We start from the raw sequence: 20,882 nt of genomic DNA on the forward strand, positions 1-20,882 counted from the left end.
GTCCTGCTGGAAAATGGGCCATCGCCCCAGTCTGAGGTCAAGAGCACTCTGAAGCAGGTTTTCATTCAGGATGTCTCTGTACATTGCTGCATTCATCTTTCCCTCTATCCTGACTCGTCTTCCAGTTTCTGCTGCTAAAAAATATGCCCCCACAGCATGATGCTCCCACCACCATGCACTGTAGGGATGGTATTAGCCTAGTGATGAGCGGTGCCTGGTTTTCTCCAAACATAACGCCTGGCATTCACTCCAAAGAGTTCAATTTTAGTCTCATCAGACCAGAAAATTTTGTTTCTTATGGTCTGAGAGTCCTTCAGATGCCTTTTGGCAAATTCTAGGCTGGGAGGTGCTTCCGTCTGGCCACTCTACTATACAGGCCTGATTGGTAGATTGCTGCACAGATGGTTGTCCCTCCGTAAGGTTCTCCTCTCTCCCCAGAAGAACGCTGGAGCACAGACAGAGTGACCAATGGGTTATTGATTACCTTTCTGACTAAGGCCCTTCTCCCCGATCACTCAGCTTAGATGGCCGGCCAGCTCTAGGAAGAGTCCTGGTGGTTCCAAACATCTTCCACTTACGGATGGTGGAGGCCACTGTGCTCATTCGAACTTTCAGATCGGCAGAAATTTTTCTGTAACCATCCCCAGCCTTGTGCCTCGAGGTCTACAGACAATTCCTTTGTCTTCATGCTTGGTTTATGCTTTGACATCCCCTGTCAACCCTGGGACCTTATATATACAGGTGTATGCCTTTTCAAATCATGTCCAGTCAACTGAATTTACCACAGGTGAACTCCAATTAAGCTGCTAAAACATCTCAAGAGTGATCAGTGTTAACAGAATGTAGCTGAGCTTAATTTAGAGCTTCACGGCAAAGGCTGTGAATATCTATGTACAGTACATGTGATTTTTCAGGTTTTTTATTTTAATAAATTTGCAACCATTTCAAAAAATCTTTTTTCACATTGTCTTTATGGGGTATTGTGTGCAGAATTTTGAGGAAATAAATGAATTTAATCCATTTTGGAATGAGGTTCTAACATTAAAATATGTGGAAAAAGTGAAGCACTTTGAATACTTTCTGGATGCACTGTATGTAATCAATGCCTGATCTTTTGCTATACACTTTACTGACCCATGAGGGTGTTTAAACCATTGAATCAAAATTCAAAGCTGTCATGTGGGTATAGGCAAAAATGAAGCTTCGGACGTCACTGATCACGTGATTATGGCAAAACGAATCAAGCTCTGGTTCACCGCTTCACTGCGAAATGTATCTTTTTTTGATACATGCTTCGAAGCATCGTTGCACAACGTCACATTACTAATAAACATACATGTAAATATTTAAATGACACTTTTATATTCACAGTAATTGCCATATTGGCATGCACATAAACTAAAATTTAAGTATTTTCATATAGTATTGCAATGTTTTGTAGGCCTTCCTATTAGTATAATGCTATTGTTAGCTATTAGCTATTGTTAGTAGACTAGCACAGTTCAGTTTTGTTTACAGTCTGATTTTGACAAATACTGTCTATCTCTCTGTGCTGTGTCGGACTTATGAAAAGCACTTAATTTGTGCAGTAATGCACAAGTACAACTACACCATCTCATTTCCAACTTCACATTAATATCTCCAGGTTAGAGGGAGTAAAATGTTGCTTAACTCACAGCGTTCAGGTGAGTAACAGAGATGAATCGTCTTCCTGTGAAGTAGTTGTTTTCTGTTTGAAACAAACCAGCGTTTCAGGCTGGTCCGCAATCCTCTTTGATGAGCCCAAATGAACGACATCAAAGCCGACATGCTCACTTTCATTGGGCCTCTACTTCTCATTTACCTTCATTTGCAAGTTGACTCAATATCCCGGCTCTTTGTGGAGTCAGAAGGTGCGGAGCTGTTTGATCTCCAGGCCTCGGAAAAAATGGCAGACAATTCTCTTTCTGTACCTTCAAAAGCGCCAAGACCCTTAATTGCCACCTCATTAAAGGTATGCATAGAGAAAGAGGCGATAAACCAAACAAAAGCAAGTGATGTCTTCTTTATATCCCTCCATCTATCCATCGCTTTCTCTGAGCTCACAGTGGACAGAGCGTCTCGACATGGGAGAGGAATAATCCTCTGATGGCCTTTAGCCTGTAGAGAGCTTTATGTGTGTGTGTGTGGGTGGGTGTGTGTCAGATAACCTGCTTTAGAGATGCTCCTGGAAGAATACTGGGATTTTTTTATTAGGGAACATATGCCAGTGGATATGGTCAGCAACTTCAGCTGCTATATTTGTATGCGCTGCAGTTTTACATTATTGGGCTGCGGCAGTTTCGTTACGGTCCAGAGATGCATTTCATCATTTATATTGTTGTTTTAGATGGTGGAGTGTTTAACGTGTGTAGTATAAAATTACTAAGAAGACGAAAGAGGGGCGATGCGGTGGCGCAGTAGGTAGTGCTGTCACCTCACAGCAAGAAGGTCGCTGGTTCGAGCCTCGGCTGGGTCAGTTGGCATTTCTGTGTGGAGTTTGCATGTTCTCCCTGCCTTCGCGTGGGTTTCCTCCAGTCCAAAGACATGTAGTACAGGTGAATTGAGTAAGATAAATTGTCCATAGTGTTTGTGTGTAAATGAGTGTGTATTGTTGTTTCCCAGTGATGGGTTACAGCTGGAAGGGCATAAGCTGCGTAAAACATATGCTGTGTAATTTGGCGGTTCATTCTGCTGTGGTGACCCCAGATTAATAAAGGGACTAAACCAAAAGAAAATGAATGAATGAATGAATGAATGAATGAATGAATGAATGAATGAATGAATGAATGAGGCTTAAAAGAAAGAAGAGATTTTTTTTTTCTTTGGTAAGTGTTGAGTACCATGGTGAATGTCAAACTACCACAATATAGTATAACTATCAGCATCAATAATATATTGTGGTGTCAACAAATAAGTTTTTAGGATGTTATTTCAAAAATTATTGCCAATTTTGGGTACCAGTAAGATTTTTTTTTTCACACAATCCATAAAATAAATGAAAATAAATAATATTTTTGCTTGTCTAATGTTTAGTTCTAAATTATTAATACAACTTAGTATTTTCTTCATTTAGTGTCGTGTTTCTCATCCACGATCCTGGTGGACCACCAGCTCTGCACATTTTCCATGTCTCCTTAACTAAACACACCTGATTCAGATCATCAGCTCATTAGCAGAGACTAAAAGACCTGTAATGAGTGTAACAGACAAAGGTGACATCCAAAACCTGCACAGTTGGTTGTCCTCCAGGAACGTGGTTGAGAAACACTCATTTAGTGCATACAGTATGGACTTAAATGGCATTGGATTTACTTTGGGAAAAAAAAAAATCTTAGTTTTTATGTAAAATTTCTAAAAAAAAAAAAAAAAAAAAAAAAAAAAAAGAGACTGTTTTAATTATTTTTTCCTCATAATCAGTGCTCTTTTGTCTTTCTTCAAGTGAAGATAAATTGAGATTTCTAGTTAACTAATTGGCCCATGCAATTGAATTGGCACCCAAAGTTGGCACTTCAAAATTTACATTCATTATTATGATTATAATGCTTAAAGTGTGATCCAACACATCATCATGGCAGTTTGTTGCTATTTGTTGTTGTTTTTACATATGAATTTGTACGATCTTATACTTTTTCATGCAGTCTGACTTAAGGTCTAGCCTTGGTTTTCTTATTAATAACACTGTGCAAACATAATAAATAAAACTTCTTAAGAGACTACAACCACTAATCAATCATTTTGGAAGTGAAACAAGAAAAATATTAACATTTTAAACTTCTGAAATTATAACTCATCTCTTCCCACCAACTGTTGTACATGTGTAAATAAGGGTCCGGTTTATTCTTGACATAATTGTAATCATGTTTTGATTTTGCATGATTTTAAATACATCACTTATTTTCTTTTATTTAGTGTGCACACCATAGTGTTTCCTCTAGGATTTTTTCCAGCTGTGGTTGACAGGACCTTTACACAGATTAACTACCTATGGCGTTATTTCAATGACAAATGTCGTGAGCGCAGTATTAAGTTGCGGTCACATTGCACTTTTCTCCCCATAGACGTCCATTCATACGCACACGAATGCGTCAGACCGGAAACACAAGGTCATGCGGCAAGTTTCGCAGTTCGCTGTGTTGGAAAGTTCAAGCTTGGTGAACTCTGACCTGCGAAATCGCATCATATGATTACGTGAGACCAATCTAGGATCAAAACATGACCTCTCTGAACAGAAATTTAAAACATGGCCCAATCACTCTTTTTTTTTTAGTGTCTAATCATCTTGTTTAATCCCACCCCCTTTTCGCAGCGCCGTATGACAGAATTTAGCAAGCTCAAACTCTAGTGTGACTGAGGCATTACAAGTCGAGATCGCATTCATGTAATACAAGCATGCAAATCTCTATGCTCGATTTTCAAAACTTCTTGCACACCCTTAAATATACGCTGCTCAAGCACAGATCTTCTTGTGCATTCTCAAATAAATGCTGCTGAGGTACGATTAAGTGTGTTTATGTAACGAGTATGTCTTTAACATTTATTAGATTTGCTAGGAATATTCAGGAATGTCTCTAATAGACCTACAGAAGGGCATTGATGCGTCCTGAAGTAAAGTGAAATGGCTATAAACTCCAGCATGATAAAGTCATTGTATGCAGAACCATAGACCTTTATCTATAAATAAAGTACTATTATGGAAACCGTGTTCATCATAACACATCACGCAGCCCTGTCTGTCTGTCAGCATGTAATCTTAAAGGGTTAATCAAATAATGCAAAGCACTACTACGATTACAGAAAAGTTTGCTCTTTTATAATTCACTTACATTTTAATACATTTTAGTGCGATTATAATCCAAACAAAAAAAAAATGTAGCCATGGTGGGAATGAATTTTGGTGTGGCGTCCCGCCATGGAAGAATAAATGTAAAGGAAACCATGCGTTATATGACAGTCCAACAACAGAAAGTCTTACCTTATGCAACCTTTCACTAGGAAGAGTCACCAACATCTCTGCCTAAAATAAAAATTATATTTTACATTTTACATTTTTAGGTAGAATTGCACTAGCTGTTTATACAATACCTTTTTGTTTAAACTGGAGCATAAAGTCCACACTGTAGGCTTAGTCACTACTAGCTAGATTATAGAAATGAAAATTACCTCATTGTTTACTCTCCCTCATGTGCTTTTAAACCTTTGTGAGTTTCTTTATTCTGTTGGACACAAAAGATTTATTTATTCATTTTCCTTCGGCTTAGTCCAGGGGTGTCCAAACTTAGTCCTGGAGCGCCGGTGTCCTGCTGAGTTTAGCTTCAAAACTTGCCTCAAAACACCTGCAAGGATGTTTCTAGAAAGCCTTGTAAGAGCTTGATTAGCTAGCCCAGGTGCTTCTGATTGTGGTTGGAACTAAACTTTGCAGGACGCCGGCCCACCAGAAACGAGTTTGGACACCACTTGCTTAGTCCCTTTATTTATCAGGGGTCATCACAGCAGAATGAACCGCCAACTTATCCAACATATGTTTTACACAGCAGATGCCCTTCCGGCTGCAACCCAGTACTGGGTTCACACATTCATACCCTACAGCCAATTTAGTTTATTCAATCACAAGCTCATCAATCAGAGGTGTTTGTAAACATTTAGTCTGAAATAGAGTTACGTTAAAGTTCAATGCTGAAAAATAAAACAACAACAAAAAAAATTATAATAACTTTGTGCCCCTTATGTCACAACTAAACTTTGTTTTAACTTGCTGGTACAACCAGCTCCAGGACAAAGTATGCTGAATATAATAGATATCATTGATACGTTCATATTTCTCTCAGATTTCTGTCTTTGACATTACACACTATTGTAATATCATTGTCACTCATATGAACAAGCACTAATTTGCCTCCGATATTGGGCAGTGTTTCACCATCACTTCTCATGTAAACTTCAAGTCACGTTCCAAACTTCAACATAGTTATTCTGTTCTTAGAACCTTCTGACCTTCATCTCACTTATTTTAAAAGTGCATACATTTACCACAAGTTGTCTATATCTGACAGCTGTAATCCTGTGAGATCAATCCTCAGTGTATTAACTTGGTCTCTCACATTTAAGACGTGTGTGAAGTGTCATGTGAAATCCCTAAAGAAATATGCTGATGACATGCCTTTAGAGGGATGATATAATAAAATGTCAGAATCGACTTTTTTCATAATCACTTTCCACATTCTCTTTCTGCAATAATTAAAGATGTTGAGTAACAGGACTTTAGGGCTGTGGACCTTCACAGAGTTAGATGTAACCGGTTAGGTTAAACATTTACACCTACTCCCAATATAAGTGAAACAAAGCCTAGAGTATTTACTATATATCAAGCTACATGTATACAGGTATGTGCTAATTTGAATATCAAGGGAAAGCCCATTTATTTCAATATTTTGCTTCAAAAAGTGAAACTTGTGTGTTATATTAGTTCACTAATCACACAGTTAAATATTTCAAGCCTTCATTTGTTTTAATTTAATTGATTATGGATTAAAGATTGAAAAAACTCAAATCCAGTATTTCACAAAATTAGAATATCATGACAACGGTTAACATTTTAGGCTCCTAGTGTCTCAATCTAATCCACTAACTAATGCAAAGCCTTGAAATGGTCTCAGTCTGGCTTAGTAGGCAGAATCAAGGGGAAGACTTCTGACTTGACGGTTGTGCAGATGACCATCATTGGAACCTTTCATAAGGAGGAAAAGTGTCAAAAGGCAATTGCAAAAGTAGCTGGATGCTGACAGAGTGCAGTATCTAAGTATTTTAATAGAGTGTTAAAAGAAAAGGAAAATTTGGCTGGAAAAGGTGCACAAGTATGACCGCAGCCTTGAGAGGATTGTCAACCAAGGGCGACTGAGGGTTCTGTCAGAGTATCAAGAACCACCACATACAGACGTCTGCATGACATGGGTTACAGCTGTAGAATTTCATGTGTCAAGCCACTCCTGAACCAGAAAAGGATGTTAGAAGCATCTGTGCAGGGCTAAAGAGAAAAAATACTGGTCTGTTGCCCAGAGGTCCCAAGTCCTCTTTTCAGATGAAAGCAAATTTTGTATTTAATTTGGAAATCAAGATCCCAGAGTCTGGAGGAAGAGCGGAGAGACACAAAAGTCAAGCTGCTTAAAGTCCAGTGTGAAGTTTCCACAGTCAGTGATGGTTTGGAGAGCCATGTCATATGCTGGTGTGGGTCCATTGTCTTTTATCAAGTCTACAGTCAACCCAACTCTATACCAGGGCCAGTTTTAGAGCACTTCATGCTTCCTGCTGCCGACAAGCTTTTTGGAGAGAATGATTTTATTTTCCAGCAGGACTTGGCTCCTGCACACAGTGCTAAAGCTACCAGTATCTGGTTTAAGGACCATGGTATCCCTGTTATTAATTGGCCCGAAAACTCACCTGACCCCATTTAAAAAAAAAAAAGACCTTTATTTCATGAGGGAACAGAGACCCCGAAATGCAGACAAGCTGAAGGCCAATATCAAAGCAATTTGGGCTACCTTAACACCTTAACTGTGTCAAAGGCTGATCGCCTTCATGCCACACCGCCTTGATGCTGTAATTAGTGCAAAAGGAGGTCCAACTAAGTACTGAGGACATAATGCAGAACATTAACATGCTTTTTAGTGGGCCAACATGTGTTTAAGATCCTTTTTTTATTGGTCACATGAAATATTCTAATTTTGTGAAATACTGGATTTGCGATTTTTTTTCTTTCTTTTTCTTTAATCCATGATCATTCAAATTGAGTGTGTGTAGTGAACTAATATAACACACAAGTTTCACTTTTTGAAGCAAATTATTAAAATAAATGGACTTTCCCTCGATATTGTTTTGGCGCATATCTGTAGAATATAAAGTGATAAAGTTCAAAACATTTGAAAACATCATTGAACTTATTTAACAGTAGCAAATGTAAACTTCTGCCTATTTCTGAAGAACAATTCTAAGTTTATATAAATTTAGACATATTCACTATTATTTTAATCTCCAGTCGGTTGTTTAGCATTATATTGTAACATTCCTTATTGTCAAACTTATCTTCAATACTTTTAAACTGCAAGAGATCAACCAGAGCATACATAAAAGACACTTTTAAATTACTTTTTTGAGACCAGGAGTGACTGAGCTCTATATACTAGATGCCAAATTGGTGACTTTAGTTTGACTCATTTGTTTCTAAGAACAGTTCAATACCAACATGTACACTGTAAAAATCCACACAATTCCTTTTTGCCGTTCCAACACAAATCAATTAAGATAACTTAATCGTTTTTATAAATTGAAGTCGATTGAACATAAGACAATAAAGTTGCCTCAGAGAAAACAACAACGTAAGAATTGTGTTGTTTCAACTCATTTTAAATAATTAGTTTGATCAAGCAGCAAAAGTCATTATTTGAGTGTCACTATAAAACAATTTTTGTTGGAATGTGGAATTATAAAGTCAAGAATATTACAGTAGACTAAGAGTATAATGGATGTTTGATACGTTTTTTTTTTAAATATCACTCCAGAAATAATTTTAAGTTATCAGACACTGTAAAGGGCAAAACGGTGGCTCAATGGTTAGCACTGTCTCCTCATAGCAAGAAAGTTGCTGATTCAAGTCCCGGCTGGGCCTGTGTAGAGTTTGAATGTTCTCCCCATGTTGGTGTGGGTTTATTCCACGTGCTCCAGTTTTCCCCACAGTCCAAAGACATGCGCTATTGGTGAATTGAATAAACTAAATTGGCCGTATTGTATGAGTCTGTGTGTGAATGAGTGTATGGGTGTTTCCCAGTACTGGGTTGCGGATGGAAAGGCATCCACTGTGTAAAACATATACTGGAATAGTTGGCGGTTCATTCTGTTGTGGTGACCCCTGATCAAAAAAGAGACTAAGCTGAAGGAAAATGAATGAATGAAAACACTGTAAAATGCAATTAGTTACTTAATGTGAAGAAGTGAGTAGATCTATTGTAACTTGGAACTTTTAAGTGGACTTTAACTGAATTATGCACATAGTTCATTAACTTAATAATTTTAAGCCAACATGTTTACTCACTTTTTAAAGTAAAGTCAGCTGATTACATTTCACAGTGTATATTGAAGTGAAAAATCATAATTGTGAATGTTTTTAATGTAGAATTTGAAGGTTTTTTTGTATCTTCTCTTATTGATGGAAGAAGTTGCTATTATTGTTATGTAATGTGTTTTATTCTCTATTGATCTTACCACAAAATAGCCACAAGTTGTTGTTGTGGCAATAAATAAACATACAGACTTCCATTGTTTTGAGATAAATAATGAAAACGAATTATACACACAGAAATGATGATGAAAAAACCCCACTTATTTGTATTTCACAAGTGTGAATTTAATTGGGGAAGGAAAATATTATACTCTGAACCCTAGTCAGTGTTACATTCTACACTCCACTGCATTGGTACTTTAACTGTTAACAAATAGCTAAGGTTGTTTGGTTGTTAAATCTTCTCTTGCAGTGCAATGATTCCTGACTCTCCTCATATCAGTCAGAACAAATGGTAGAGCAGCCGTTGTCCTTGATGCTGTACATTTTCAATCACAGTCGCTGTTGATATGCTATTCTGTATATTTGAACACTTCTAAGCTGTTTGTTTTTTGATTTGTGATTTTATTTTTCTGTATGCTTACAGTATTAATATTGTATAAAAACATCATATGAAAATGAAAAATGGGCACAAAATGGGCAATAAAAATGGTTGTGTCTTTAAATAGAGCTTAACACTCACTTTAGCAAATAAGGATAGGGATATTACATTATCTGAATGTCACACTATCTGTGTAGTCTCTAGAACGGTCGAACAAAAACCACAGCGCAGTAAAGTTGTAGTGGAATATTAGATGTCCCATTTGAATGTTACTATTTTATGATTTATTTCACTAGTGTTGCCTATATCAAGATGATATTATTATCTTCTTATTGTGTGTTCACCATTTGGTATTGTATATTATTTGACATGAAGTTCCCTAGCAGACAGATTTGCTTGCTTTTCTGTGTATTCTCTCAGTAACTCTCTCTTTTTATTGTGCTTGATTGCAGATTGTGGCTTTAAGGGAGCAGAATGCCCACATTCAGAGGAAGGTGGCGTCAGGAGATGGGGCAGAGGACTTGTTGGAGGGGACTGATGCCCAGAAAGTTCATGGCAAGGTGAGTATTGACTGCTGCCAGGATTTAAACTCCCACAGAGCGGTTCATTTTTTCCCAATAGGCAGATTTTGGATTTTATGCCATGCTGAAAGTTCACCGCTGTTTTTGAAATAGTAATTTCTCCTCACCAAGACAGCATTTATTTGATCAAAAATAAAATAAGTTATAAATGTTTTCTATTTGCAATATTTTGTGTTCCTCGTAAAATGATTTTCATACTCGGATTTAAAATGTCATTATTTTTCGTCAGTGGGATATAAAGAGATTCTAAATTCAAGACTAACAAGATTAACTTTCCAACCTATTGAGAGAGATTTTTCTTGTTTGAAGAAATGTTATTTTCAGCATTAATATTTCATTTATCTGTGTCATATAATCATATAATTTTTATCATGCTGATCTGGTGCTCACACATTTATTATTGCTATCAATGTTGACAATTTTATAGGTTCACAGTGTAACTTTGTAACTAACAATTTCAATATAAACTGGCAATTGCTTTATATATGCATTTGTATCTAACAATTGTTATAAAGTAAAAATTAAACGATATAAACTTTGATGTGCAAAAAATTGTCATAGTTTTGCATGAAAATGTCTGACTAGCTAAGTCAGTTCCAAGTTTAAATAATAAAATATAATATAATAATAAATACAAATAAACATAAATAATAAATATAAATAATTTAAATAAAATAATTCTTTTTTGTTTGTTTATTTACATTTTTCATAATTTATTAGGTAAGTTAGATTATTGCAAGAAATAAAGTCAGAATTTATATATTTTAATTTATTTATTTATTTTCTGTGGCTCAAACAACTTCCCTAGTAAACAGACATGCTGTTTAATCCATCTTTATCAAAGGGTTCAGTATATTTTACTGAAATATAATTTCAGAATATCTTTATTGTCAATTTTGGTCAATAAGGTCTTAATTACCGAACTTAAGTAAAAAAAAAAAGTATTTAAAAAAGTCTTCCCAACTACAAGCTTTGCACGCTTTTCGCCTTTTACAGTCATTTTTAGTCTAGGCAACAGAAACTACTGAAAATAATTTTTTGAACACAGATGTATCCAGTAAAAGCCTTTTCTCTATACAGTCAACACACACACATCCTGTCAGACTGTATTTCTGGATCACATTTAATGTGGCGTTAAACCAGTCGTAGCAGGATCTTTCCCCACGCTCCTGATGAAAAGATAACGGGATGAAAGGATGAGAGAAGCCTCGTCATCCTCTCTCTGTTAGCGATCTGCACCATTTGCTGCATTAGATTGTGTTGACATGGTGACAGTGATGGCAGAAATGTGTGGTCTCATAAAGATAAAGGTTGGCACTTTGACAGTATATCTCAATTGGCCAAATTAATCTCAGCCATGAGGCTCGATAGATTTAGTAGCAGTACTGACAATATCCAGGACCTCTGACACTGATGCATGAGTCCAGCCAACCAGCTAAAGGTCAATGGCTGTGCCTGTACATTAAAGGGGACATATTTACCCCTTTTCATAAGATGTTATATAAATCTGTGCTGTCCTGAGAATGGACTTATAATGTTTCAGCTCTAAATACCCCACAGATCATTTATTTATTACAGCTTGTCAAAGTTAAGGATGAGCAAAAACACAGTTTTTGTGCATGTCCCTTTTAATGCAAATTAAATGCAAATCAATGTAAATTCTGACACTCCAGAAACAACAAAACAAGTGGAAACATGCTAGTACAAATGTCAGTAAGGAATTAAAGCTTCACTTGTTCACTTGACTGTACAGTGTGTAAAAATAAATATACATTATAATGAAAGTGTTTTAAATAAAATAATGACATTTCTGGTCTTTGTGAATACATTCTGAGACAATTGTATTTTTATCCTTATTACCAGAACGTTCAATCACATTCAGAAAGGACGTTTGGAAATGTTCTCAAAACATGAAGTGATGGACTTGTTCTGTATATATAAAGGAAAAAACACAAAGCGCTGGTATTGACCAGCTAATGGACCCTCATAAAATATATTTCGCCCAAAAATATACCACTTTATTTACATTCGTAAGTACATTTAAATGAGAAATTCAATCTCAGTCTAAAATTATGTTTGTTGGTTTATCCTATAACAGATAGTTTGTAAAGTCTCTAGCTGCTGTACTAAGTCATATCATCACCAATCAAAAAGAGCTTTTTCACTGCATGACACGGTGCAGTTTGATTCGGCTTGGCTTACTTTGAGGGGCTTTTCAATTGTGTTCTGTAACAAGAAGCTGGTAATTTTTAGTATCACCTCAGGTGAGGTTCCAAGTGACCTGTGCCATTAACAAAACATGATGTATGCACAGACATTGTTGATCACCAATTGGTCCAAGAGAAATGTCATTACAGGTGTATCTGGATTTATAACAAGAGACACCAAACCCACTATATTTAATTAGTCAGCAACAGCTACTGTTGTATTGTTAATTCACACAACTAAAACATTTTTATACTGTACCTCTGCAAGAAAAATACACATGAAATGGTCAGTAGAAGAGGTCCAGACCCTTCTCTCATTGGTAGGCAAGGAGCTGAGAATGAAAATGACACTAGCTACATTTCCATCCATCTATTTTGATATGCATTTTGGATGTGCGTATAAAAAAACAGTTGATGGAAATGCCAAGATGCCATACATTTTGAAAATGAGCATAAAAACATGCACATAACTGATAAACTTAAGTCATGTGATTTTGTTATAAGAGATCATGTGATGGACAAACCAGCAGGCTGAGCACATTGTAAAAGATCTGAAATGTTGTTTTGGTCATTCTAAAATGCCTCAACCATTTCAGTATTAGTGTTATTATATCATTAATAACCTCCAGAATTGTCAAGAGCATCTGTGCTCCACGTCTCGTGCCTTCAAATGCCACCATGCATTCATTGCGCGTCGGCATACTGTCTTCCAAGGCGCAAATCATTTATTAAATAAAGAAAAGATTCACGCAGCTTCTTCTACCGCAGCAAATTTTGTTTTCACATTTGATATTTGATGCCAGTTAATTAGGAAGTGACGATTTTGTTCTCTTTGACTACTTGAAAGGAAACGTGCTTTATTCGCATGTCTTATATGCGATATTCCATAAATGTATGCGATATGCATATAAGTTTAATTAGCATCTCTGGATGGAAACATAGCTAATGTCACTGCAGTAGAGGCACCACAACTATAGCAACAATCCCACCCACTTTAAGTAGTATTAAACTGCAGTGGAAATATGACGTGAGGCGAGCAAAACTGAACTGCAGCGAGCTCAGCGGTGCAGATCCAAACTGTATCATACCGCACAAATAAACGACTGTAGATAGAGATTTTCTACACATACCAAAGAATAGAGGGAAAACCATTTGGAGAAACACTTTATGATTTATGGGGAATGTTGAAAGAGGGGTGGTTGGATGTTTTTCTGTTATAAGCTGCTTGTTTACACACTGTAGACCCACATCTGTGTTCAAACACCTTACAAAAGTGAATTGTGCATGGTCCCCTTTAAACAAACACTCACTGATAGATACAAGTAAAAAAAGATTGAAGAAAGTGAGAGGGAGTGAAGAAAGTGCGAATGAGTCATTATCAGGCCAGAATAAACCACAGCTATTCTTTGTCTTGTCAATCTGGTCTATTTACGATGACAGAAGCTGTTCGTGTTGATCTCTCGTGGCTTCACAGCTTAGACGGAGTAAATTCTGTGTGCTCTGCAAATGATTTTATCACCTTTCTGTCTTGCTGCCTGCACCATAAATTAAACAGGTTATAAAGTCTAATTTCAGTGCGGCATAAGACGTGTCAAGTTTTAGTGCGAAAATGTGACAGGGGTCTTTATTTTAGGCATGGCGGAGGAGCGATCTGCTGATCTTCTACTTCACACACAGAGAATACAATTAGACTGAACAGACTCAAAGGGTCATACTGGAAATTAGGGCTGCACAATATGGGCAAAAGAAATCTATCACGATTTTCTTGAACAGTATTGCGATTTTGATTTTGACACTCACAGATGTTTTACAGTGTGAATCTGAAACATATTTCTGGAGGAAACAGATCTTTATCATAGACCGGTAACATGTTTCTGAAACAGGCAAAGAAAACAAAAATCACCTAGTAAAGCTGTAAAAAATTGTCTCTAGAACAGACCTAAGGCAAAACAAATAAATAGACTACTGTGTGTGTATGTGTGTGGCATCAAACTCAAGTAAGAATCCGATGTTCTGCTTGACCACATATCAAAAGTAGTTGCGTGTACATTTGTATGCGTCTACATATATATATATATATATATATATATATATATATATATATATATATATATATATATATATATATATATATATATATTATTTATTTATTTTTTTGCCATGCATAGATCATAGACCTCTTTGTGATGCTGCCGTGAAATAGGCCGTTCACATATCACGTCTTTTGCACACACAAGAGGTGCTCGGCTTGCATGCATATTGGGAGTGATGCACGCAGATTCCAGGCACTGCGAGTCACGTAACAAAAACTGACCGATCAACTTCATACTTTGTTTGGAATATACACATTTCGGTGGACTAATTACCTCAGACAAACACAGAACACACTAACACCCAGTGCTTTTTAGTTTTCTCCTTAAATAAAACTTAATCAGTGCTGCAGCAATGCTTTGTTGGTTTGTAATCATCTGAGAAAACATTTGATGGTCACCGAGCAACGACAAAGGCGACTTCTCTCACTTTGCACATGGTTTTAGATATGTCGATATGTCTTACAAATTATCTGGTTCTGCGATACATCAGCCTTCCTGTATCCAAATCTCCCACACAACAGATGTTGAACATAACATCCTGCAGATTATTTGTAATTAAGCTCAGTCTCCTGTTATCACGCTCTGTTTAGGCATGCTGCATTATGATTGGTTCAAACAGCATACTGCAGAAAAATCGTGCTGTAGGACGATTTAGAAATCATGCATGTTCAATTAATCGCATTTCAATTAATCGCACAACCCTACTCTAAATTCAGCAAAACAAATACAGAGCATTCAGTCAATGAAAGAATGAATTAAAACATGATGCATGACTATAGGAAAAATTATGATTTTTTTGTCAGTTTATGTTATTAAAAGTTTTTTTTATATACTTTAGTATTAGTTATGGATAACAACCCTATGATTAAAGTCAAAATAATAATGAGTTATACTGGATTCATGAATAGTTGATTTGTATGCTATTTTAATACTTATATTAATACTTATATTTTAATACTAATATATTTGGGCACTGTAGTTTCTTTTATTCGTTTGAATAAGTTATTAATTGTATGTTTTCTGTTGTCACTTTACTTCTAAATTGTAGTGATCTATTGACAATTATATTATTTTGTTTTAAAAACATATTTAACAATTATACAATATGTAGTTTATGTAATAGTTTCATCATTGTGCTGTTTGTGTTTGTTTTAAAGTACTCAAGTGATGATTTATAAATAATGACAATTTTAAATAAAAAATATTGAAAGATTCTTATTTTTAAAATACAAATTTATTATCATCTATCATTATTATTAGTATTAGTATTATTTTTTTAAAGAAATTTGTTAAAACTAGTTTTAATTTAACCACTGAGGCCTACAGATAAATAATAAACTGGCCAGCACTTTAAGCGTTCCTCAGTCAGAGTTTAGCCATTTGAATAAGCAGAACATTTTTTTAAAATAATAACAATCCAACTTTTAGTCTTTCGAACCACCAGAACCCCTCTTGGCTACGGGCCTAAACTTAATAAATTGTATGAAGAGATGATTAATTATTAATATATTTTAATAGCAGTTAAATAAATTATAGCAGCACATAGCAGCCCTTGAATTTGAATAATGTAATCAATCATAGATAATATAAATACTGTAACATAAAACAAACAAGAATAAAAATACTTCATAATGAATATTTCATATGTTTTTAGTGTGTTGTATTTTACTTCATTTTGTTAGTATAATTGAAGTGATTTATGTATAGGATTTAGTATTAACAATATTATTTTAATTGCATGACTGTAGGAAATATGATTTTTTTGGTCAGTTTATGTTATTAAAAGGTTTTTATATACTTTAGTATTAGTTTATGGATAACAACCTTATTATTAACGTCAAAATATTAATGAGTTATACTGGATTCATGAATAATTGATATGTATGCTATTTTAATATGATAAAGATATCTTGTGGGCACTATAGTTTCTTTTAATCGTTTGAATTGAATTTGAATTGAAGTTATTAATTGTATGTTTTCTGTTGTCACTTTACTTCTGAATTGTAGTGATCTATTGCCAATTATATTATTTTGTTTTTAAAACATATTTAACAATTACACAGTATGTAGTTTATGTAATAGTTTCATCATTGTGCTGTTTGTGTTTGTTTTAAAGTACACAAGTTAAACTAATGATAAATAAATACTTTTAAATATTTTTCTTTTAATGTTTTTTATTTTATTTCAATAATGGTGTCATTATTAGTTTATGATGAAAACCTCATAATAGTGCAAAAATAATAGTGCTAAGTTAAACTGGGCTAAAGGATAGTCAATTAACCATACCATTATATCAAATACCATTTTTTTTATGGTCTTAGGTAACTAAATGAAGCCTGGTTAATTCTTCAGTTCAGAAATCTTCTCTCACAGCATTAACTGTGTGTATTGTGTATGTTTTGGTGTTGCAGCGTTTGTCGAATGGCTCGATGGAGTCAGGGGACGAGGCCAGTCAGGTGGTGGAGCTGCAGGAGCTGCTAGAGAAGCAGAACTATGAGCTGGCACAGATGAAGGAGCGCATGTCCTCACTGTCCTCCCGCGTCTCTGAGGTGGAGCAGGAGCTGGAGACGGCACGCAAAGACCTCATCAAGAGCGAAGACATGAACAACAGGTTCCAGAGGGACATTAAAGAGGTGTGTTTGTGAAGCCTCTGTCTCAAATCTGCCATTATGGCATTAGTTGTATGCAAAACCTCAATACACAAACTTGATCTTAATTCAGTTTCTTTAAAAGTGCTTTCATACTAAATTCAGTCCATCGCGGCACTGACTGTCATTGTGTCTTTCAGAAACTTTTAGTTTATGATAATTAGGGTGTGTGCACTTGACAAGTTAGGTTTGGTTAATGCTAACTCTGCTTGTTGAATTTATTGATTCAAATTCGAGCGCAGCCGTCTGATCTATAGGGGCTGTTTACACCTGGTCACTTCATGCATTTTATTCAGATTGGATGACTATTACTGGAAAAGTGCAGGTCTACATGCCCTGCAAAATGCATTGGAAATGGATATATATCTGATTGCTCAAAGCACTTCAGTTGGTGATCTGGAATGCGTTCTAGATTAAACCGGACAGGTCTAAATCTATCTGGGATTTGAAACCACATATGTAAATTGTATTTTTCCCACAAATGTAAAAAAAGAAACATGCGAAAGTGTGTTAAACTGTAGGCTATATGTAATAGTCAGATAACAGCACTAATGCATGACGCTACATCAATGCCATAGATGACAGTTGGTGTTTGTTTCATTTTATTATCATTATTTATTATTTATTATCAGTCATTAACTGTTGAATTATAAAATTGTAATGTTAAATTGCTGTGAAATTTCAGCTTTATAGATGCTTCACACAACTGTGAATGGGGGTATTATTCACAACTGTGAATGGGGGTGAAAAATAATAGAAAATATAGTGTTTCTTTAACTTACAAAGACCCAACATTTTATTTTTGGGAGAGTTTGACACAAATTAATGTAAACCCTTTGTAGTTTTGTATCTATACAACAAAAATAGATAATTCATTTAGCCTGTGGAGCCCACATTGAATGCTTGTGCCTATGAAGAAGCTTGTGAGTTATGGACAGTGTTGTAGAAAGTTACTTTTGAAAGTAATGCATTAAAAATTGAGTTACTCTCCTAAAAAGTAACTAGTTGTGTTACTTAAATTACTTTTTATGGAAAGTAATGCGTTACGTTTCTTTTGCTTTACATTTGCATTACTTTTTATTACCTGGCCAAGGCTTGATCTCTTTGGCCCCGTTTACACTGCCAGTTAAATGCGACCCAATTCCGATTTTTTGCTCATGTGACACAGATTGGATCTGTTCTATGACCGTGTAAACAAAAAAAAAAACGCATGCATTCGGATATTCAGAGATCGGTTTCAGGCCTCCTTCATATGTGGAAATGAATCAGATATAAATCGGAAATGTGACAATGCAACTATCATGTAACAGGCAGATCGGATTTATTTAGGCATTCCATTTTGGACATCATTAAACTGATGTCATTAAAAACTTAATGATGTAGAAGGAAGAGCGTATGTGGAGATGTCCACGTGGTAAACAACAACAACAACAGAGGAAACACGGAGGAGGAAAGTGGTCATTCGCCACAATTTGCTCCCACCAGACCTGAGATTTCTCTCGTACCCACAAATTCCTCTGAATGGTGGAGGGCACCATATTTAAACCATAGGCGCAAGCTGTGATGACAGCTTTCCCTCCTCCTCCGCTTCAAAATCATTTTAAAGTTGAACATATTTCGCAGAGCTAGAAGCAAGAAAATTTCTTCCATGGTGGCTAGTGTGGTGCAGATGCTAGAACCCGCCTTTATGCATGCGCAACGTCATAAATTGTATGGCAAGTGTAAATGCATGAATCGGATATGGGTCACAGTTAAAAGAACGTGTAAATGGACAGTGTAGGGATTGTATACAGTTTAACCCAAAGAATGACCAGTCTGTCAGATAAGGAAGAGCCGGAGTCAGAGATTCAAATAAATAAATAAAGTTTACTGAAGATAGTTTGTAGTTTCATCAGCAGAAGCCAGCTTCAACACTCGCAATGAGTTCCTAGGCCGCTCTGCTTGCAATCATAAATCAACAACAATTATACATTCACATAAGGTCATTAACTACATCATAGCTACCTGATTGGTTAAAACACAGACAGACTTGGAAAATTTCCATGTGGGTGCGTGCATACAATTCTGAACAATATCTTAAGCATATAAACATCAGACATCCACTAGACTGTTTAGAGCTGACTCCAGACCTGTGAAACGGATCCACAATCAAATAGTACACACACACTTAAAGTACAATCTATTTCTTACCCAAGGCTGAGTGTACTCTCAGCCGTCTTTATCAAAACTGGTTAAAAACCAGTATAATCCACATTCAGGCAGTTATAATATCCTTACTACACAAAGTCTATCTTGAATAAAAAGTAGAATCACTTTAATAGAATTAACCGTAAAAATAGCAAAACCACTTTAGACAACTTACATATTATTAACTCATAGAAATAACAATAGAAACAGTTGCTTCCAGTCTTCAGCCCTTCAGTTCCACTCGAGGTCTCCATGACCTCTGACCTAGTTTGGTGGCTCCTGAAAATAGTTACAAAGAAACAGGCAAATGCACTGAACATTCACATATTAAACAATGTGTTAACTTTATTCATTATTTAATAATCATCTTTAATAAAAAAATGAGAAACAGGATGATGAGAAAAGGATAAACGTTGATCCATGCTGAGATGGATTGGAAGGTAGAAATCCGAATCCTTCAACAGGCAAAAAAATTAGATATAGGCAACAAATCGGAATTGGGCATCAAGACCTGACAGTTTAAACGGGGCCTTTCAGAACTTGCAGGGCTTTATCTTCTTTTTTTAAATAGAGGAGCTCTGCAATTAACAACAAACTGTAAAACCTACACCTTTATTTACCTTTAAAAAAACACATCAAAAAATAATATTGTAGGATAATGTTATCTTCTGAGAACTTCATGAGCCTAGACCTTTAATGAAAGTTTAAAGCAATGTGTTTGCTGCTTTTGCACTTTCTGTCTTATTAGTGAAGTTCAAACCATTGTCAAGTACAATTCCTTTTCTTCCATGTGTTCAAGATAATGAACGTGTTTTCTCATCTCAATTGTAATTCAGCAATTGACTTTTTAAATACTAATTAATTCAACAAAAAAGTTACTCGAGTTACATTTTTTACAAAGTAATTAAAATTTTATTATTTAATTTTTAAAAGTAATGTGTTACTTTACTCATTACTTAGAAAAGTAATATTAGTACGTAACTCGCATTACTTGTAATACATGACCCTCAACACTGGTCATGGATATATTGATACTTCAGAATTGATGTGCCCTTCTCAATCTTGAACACCAAGTGAGCCCAGGCTTAATGTATTATTTTCCTTTTTGGTCCAAATCAAATGGTTCACCCTAAAATGAACAATTTGCCAACATTTAATCATCCTCTACCTGAGTTTCTTTCAGGAAAATATGCCATTTTGGAAACCAGTAGCCATTGACTACGATAGTATTGTTTTCTGACTGTTGACATCAGTGGTTTCCAGTTTATAACATCCTTCAAGACATCTTTTTGACAGCTGAATCTTATACAGACGCATTTTTAACGATTAAATGATGAGTAAATTTTCATGTCTCTTGTGAAGTATCCTTTTAATGACAGCTGGACAGATTCTAGGAAATGTCTGTTGAATTGGAGATGCAATGACTGATGGAGAGATGTTGTGGCAGCCTGGAGCAGAATGTGTATGTGTGGGTGTGTGTTTTCATGGCCAAATA

The 20,882-nt window shown here is 35.6% G+C and overlaps 1 protein-coding gene across 4 annotated transcripts in view; it reads left to right on the forward strand.

Moving 5' to 3' along the window:
* Positions 1-20,882, forward strand: part of ppfia2 (PTPRF interacting protein alpha 2) — a 308,411-nt gene that overhangs the window by 229,306 nt on the left and 58,223 nt on the right. For all 4 annotated transcript variants that reach the window (XM_056455574.1, XM_056455575.1, XM_056455573.1 and 1 more), the window contains exons 6-7: positions 10,124-10,231; positions 16,964-17,185. In XM_056455574.1, coding sequence (XP_056311549.1) covers positions 10,124-10,231; positions 16,964-17,185 — 330 coding nt within the window. The remainder of the gene's footprint in view (positions 1-10,123; positions 10,232-16,963; positions 17,186-20,882) is intronic.

The sequence above is a fragment of the Danio aesculapii genome, chromosome 4, assembly GCF_903798145.1.
Source record: "Danio aesculapii chromosome 4, fDanAes4.1, whole genome shotgun sequence".
Lineage (NCBI taxonomy): Eukaryota > Metazoa > Chordata > Actinopteri > Cypriniformes > Danionidae > Danio > Danio aesculapii.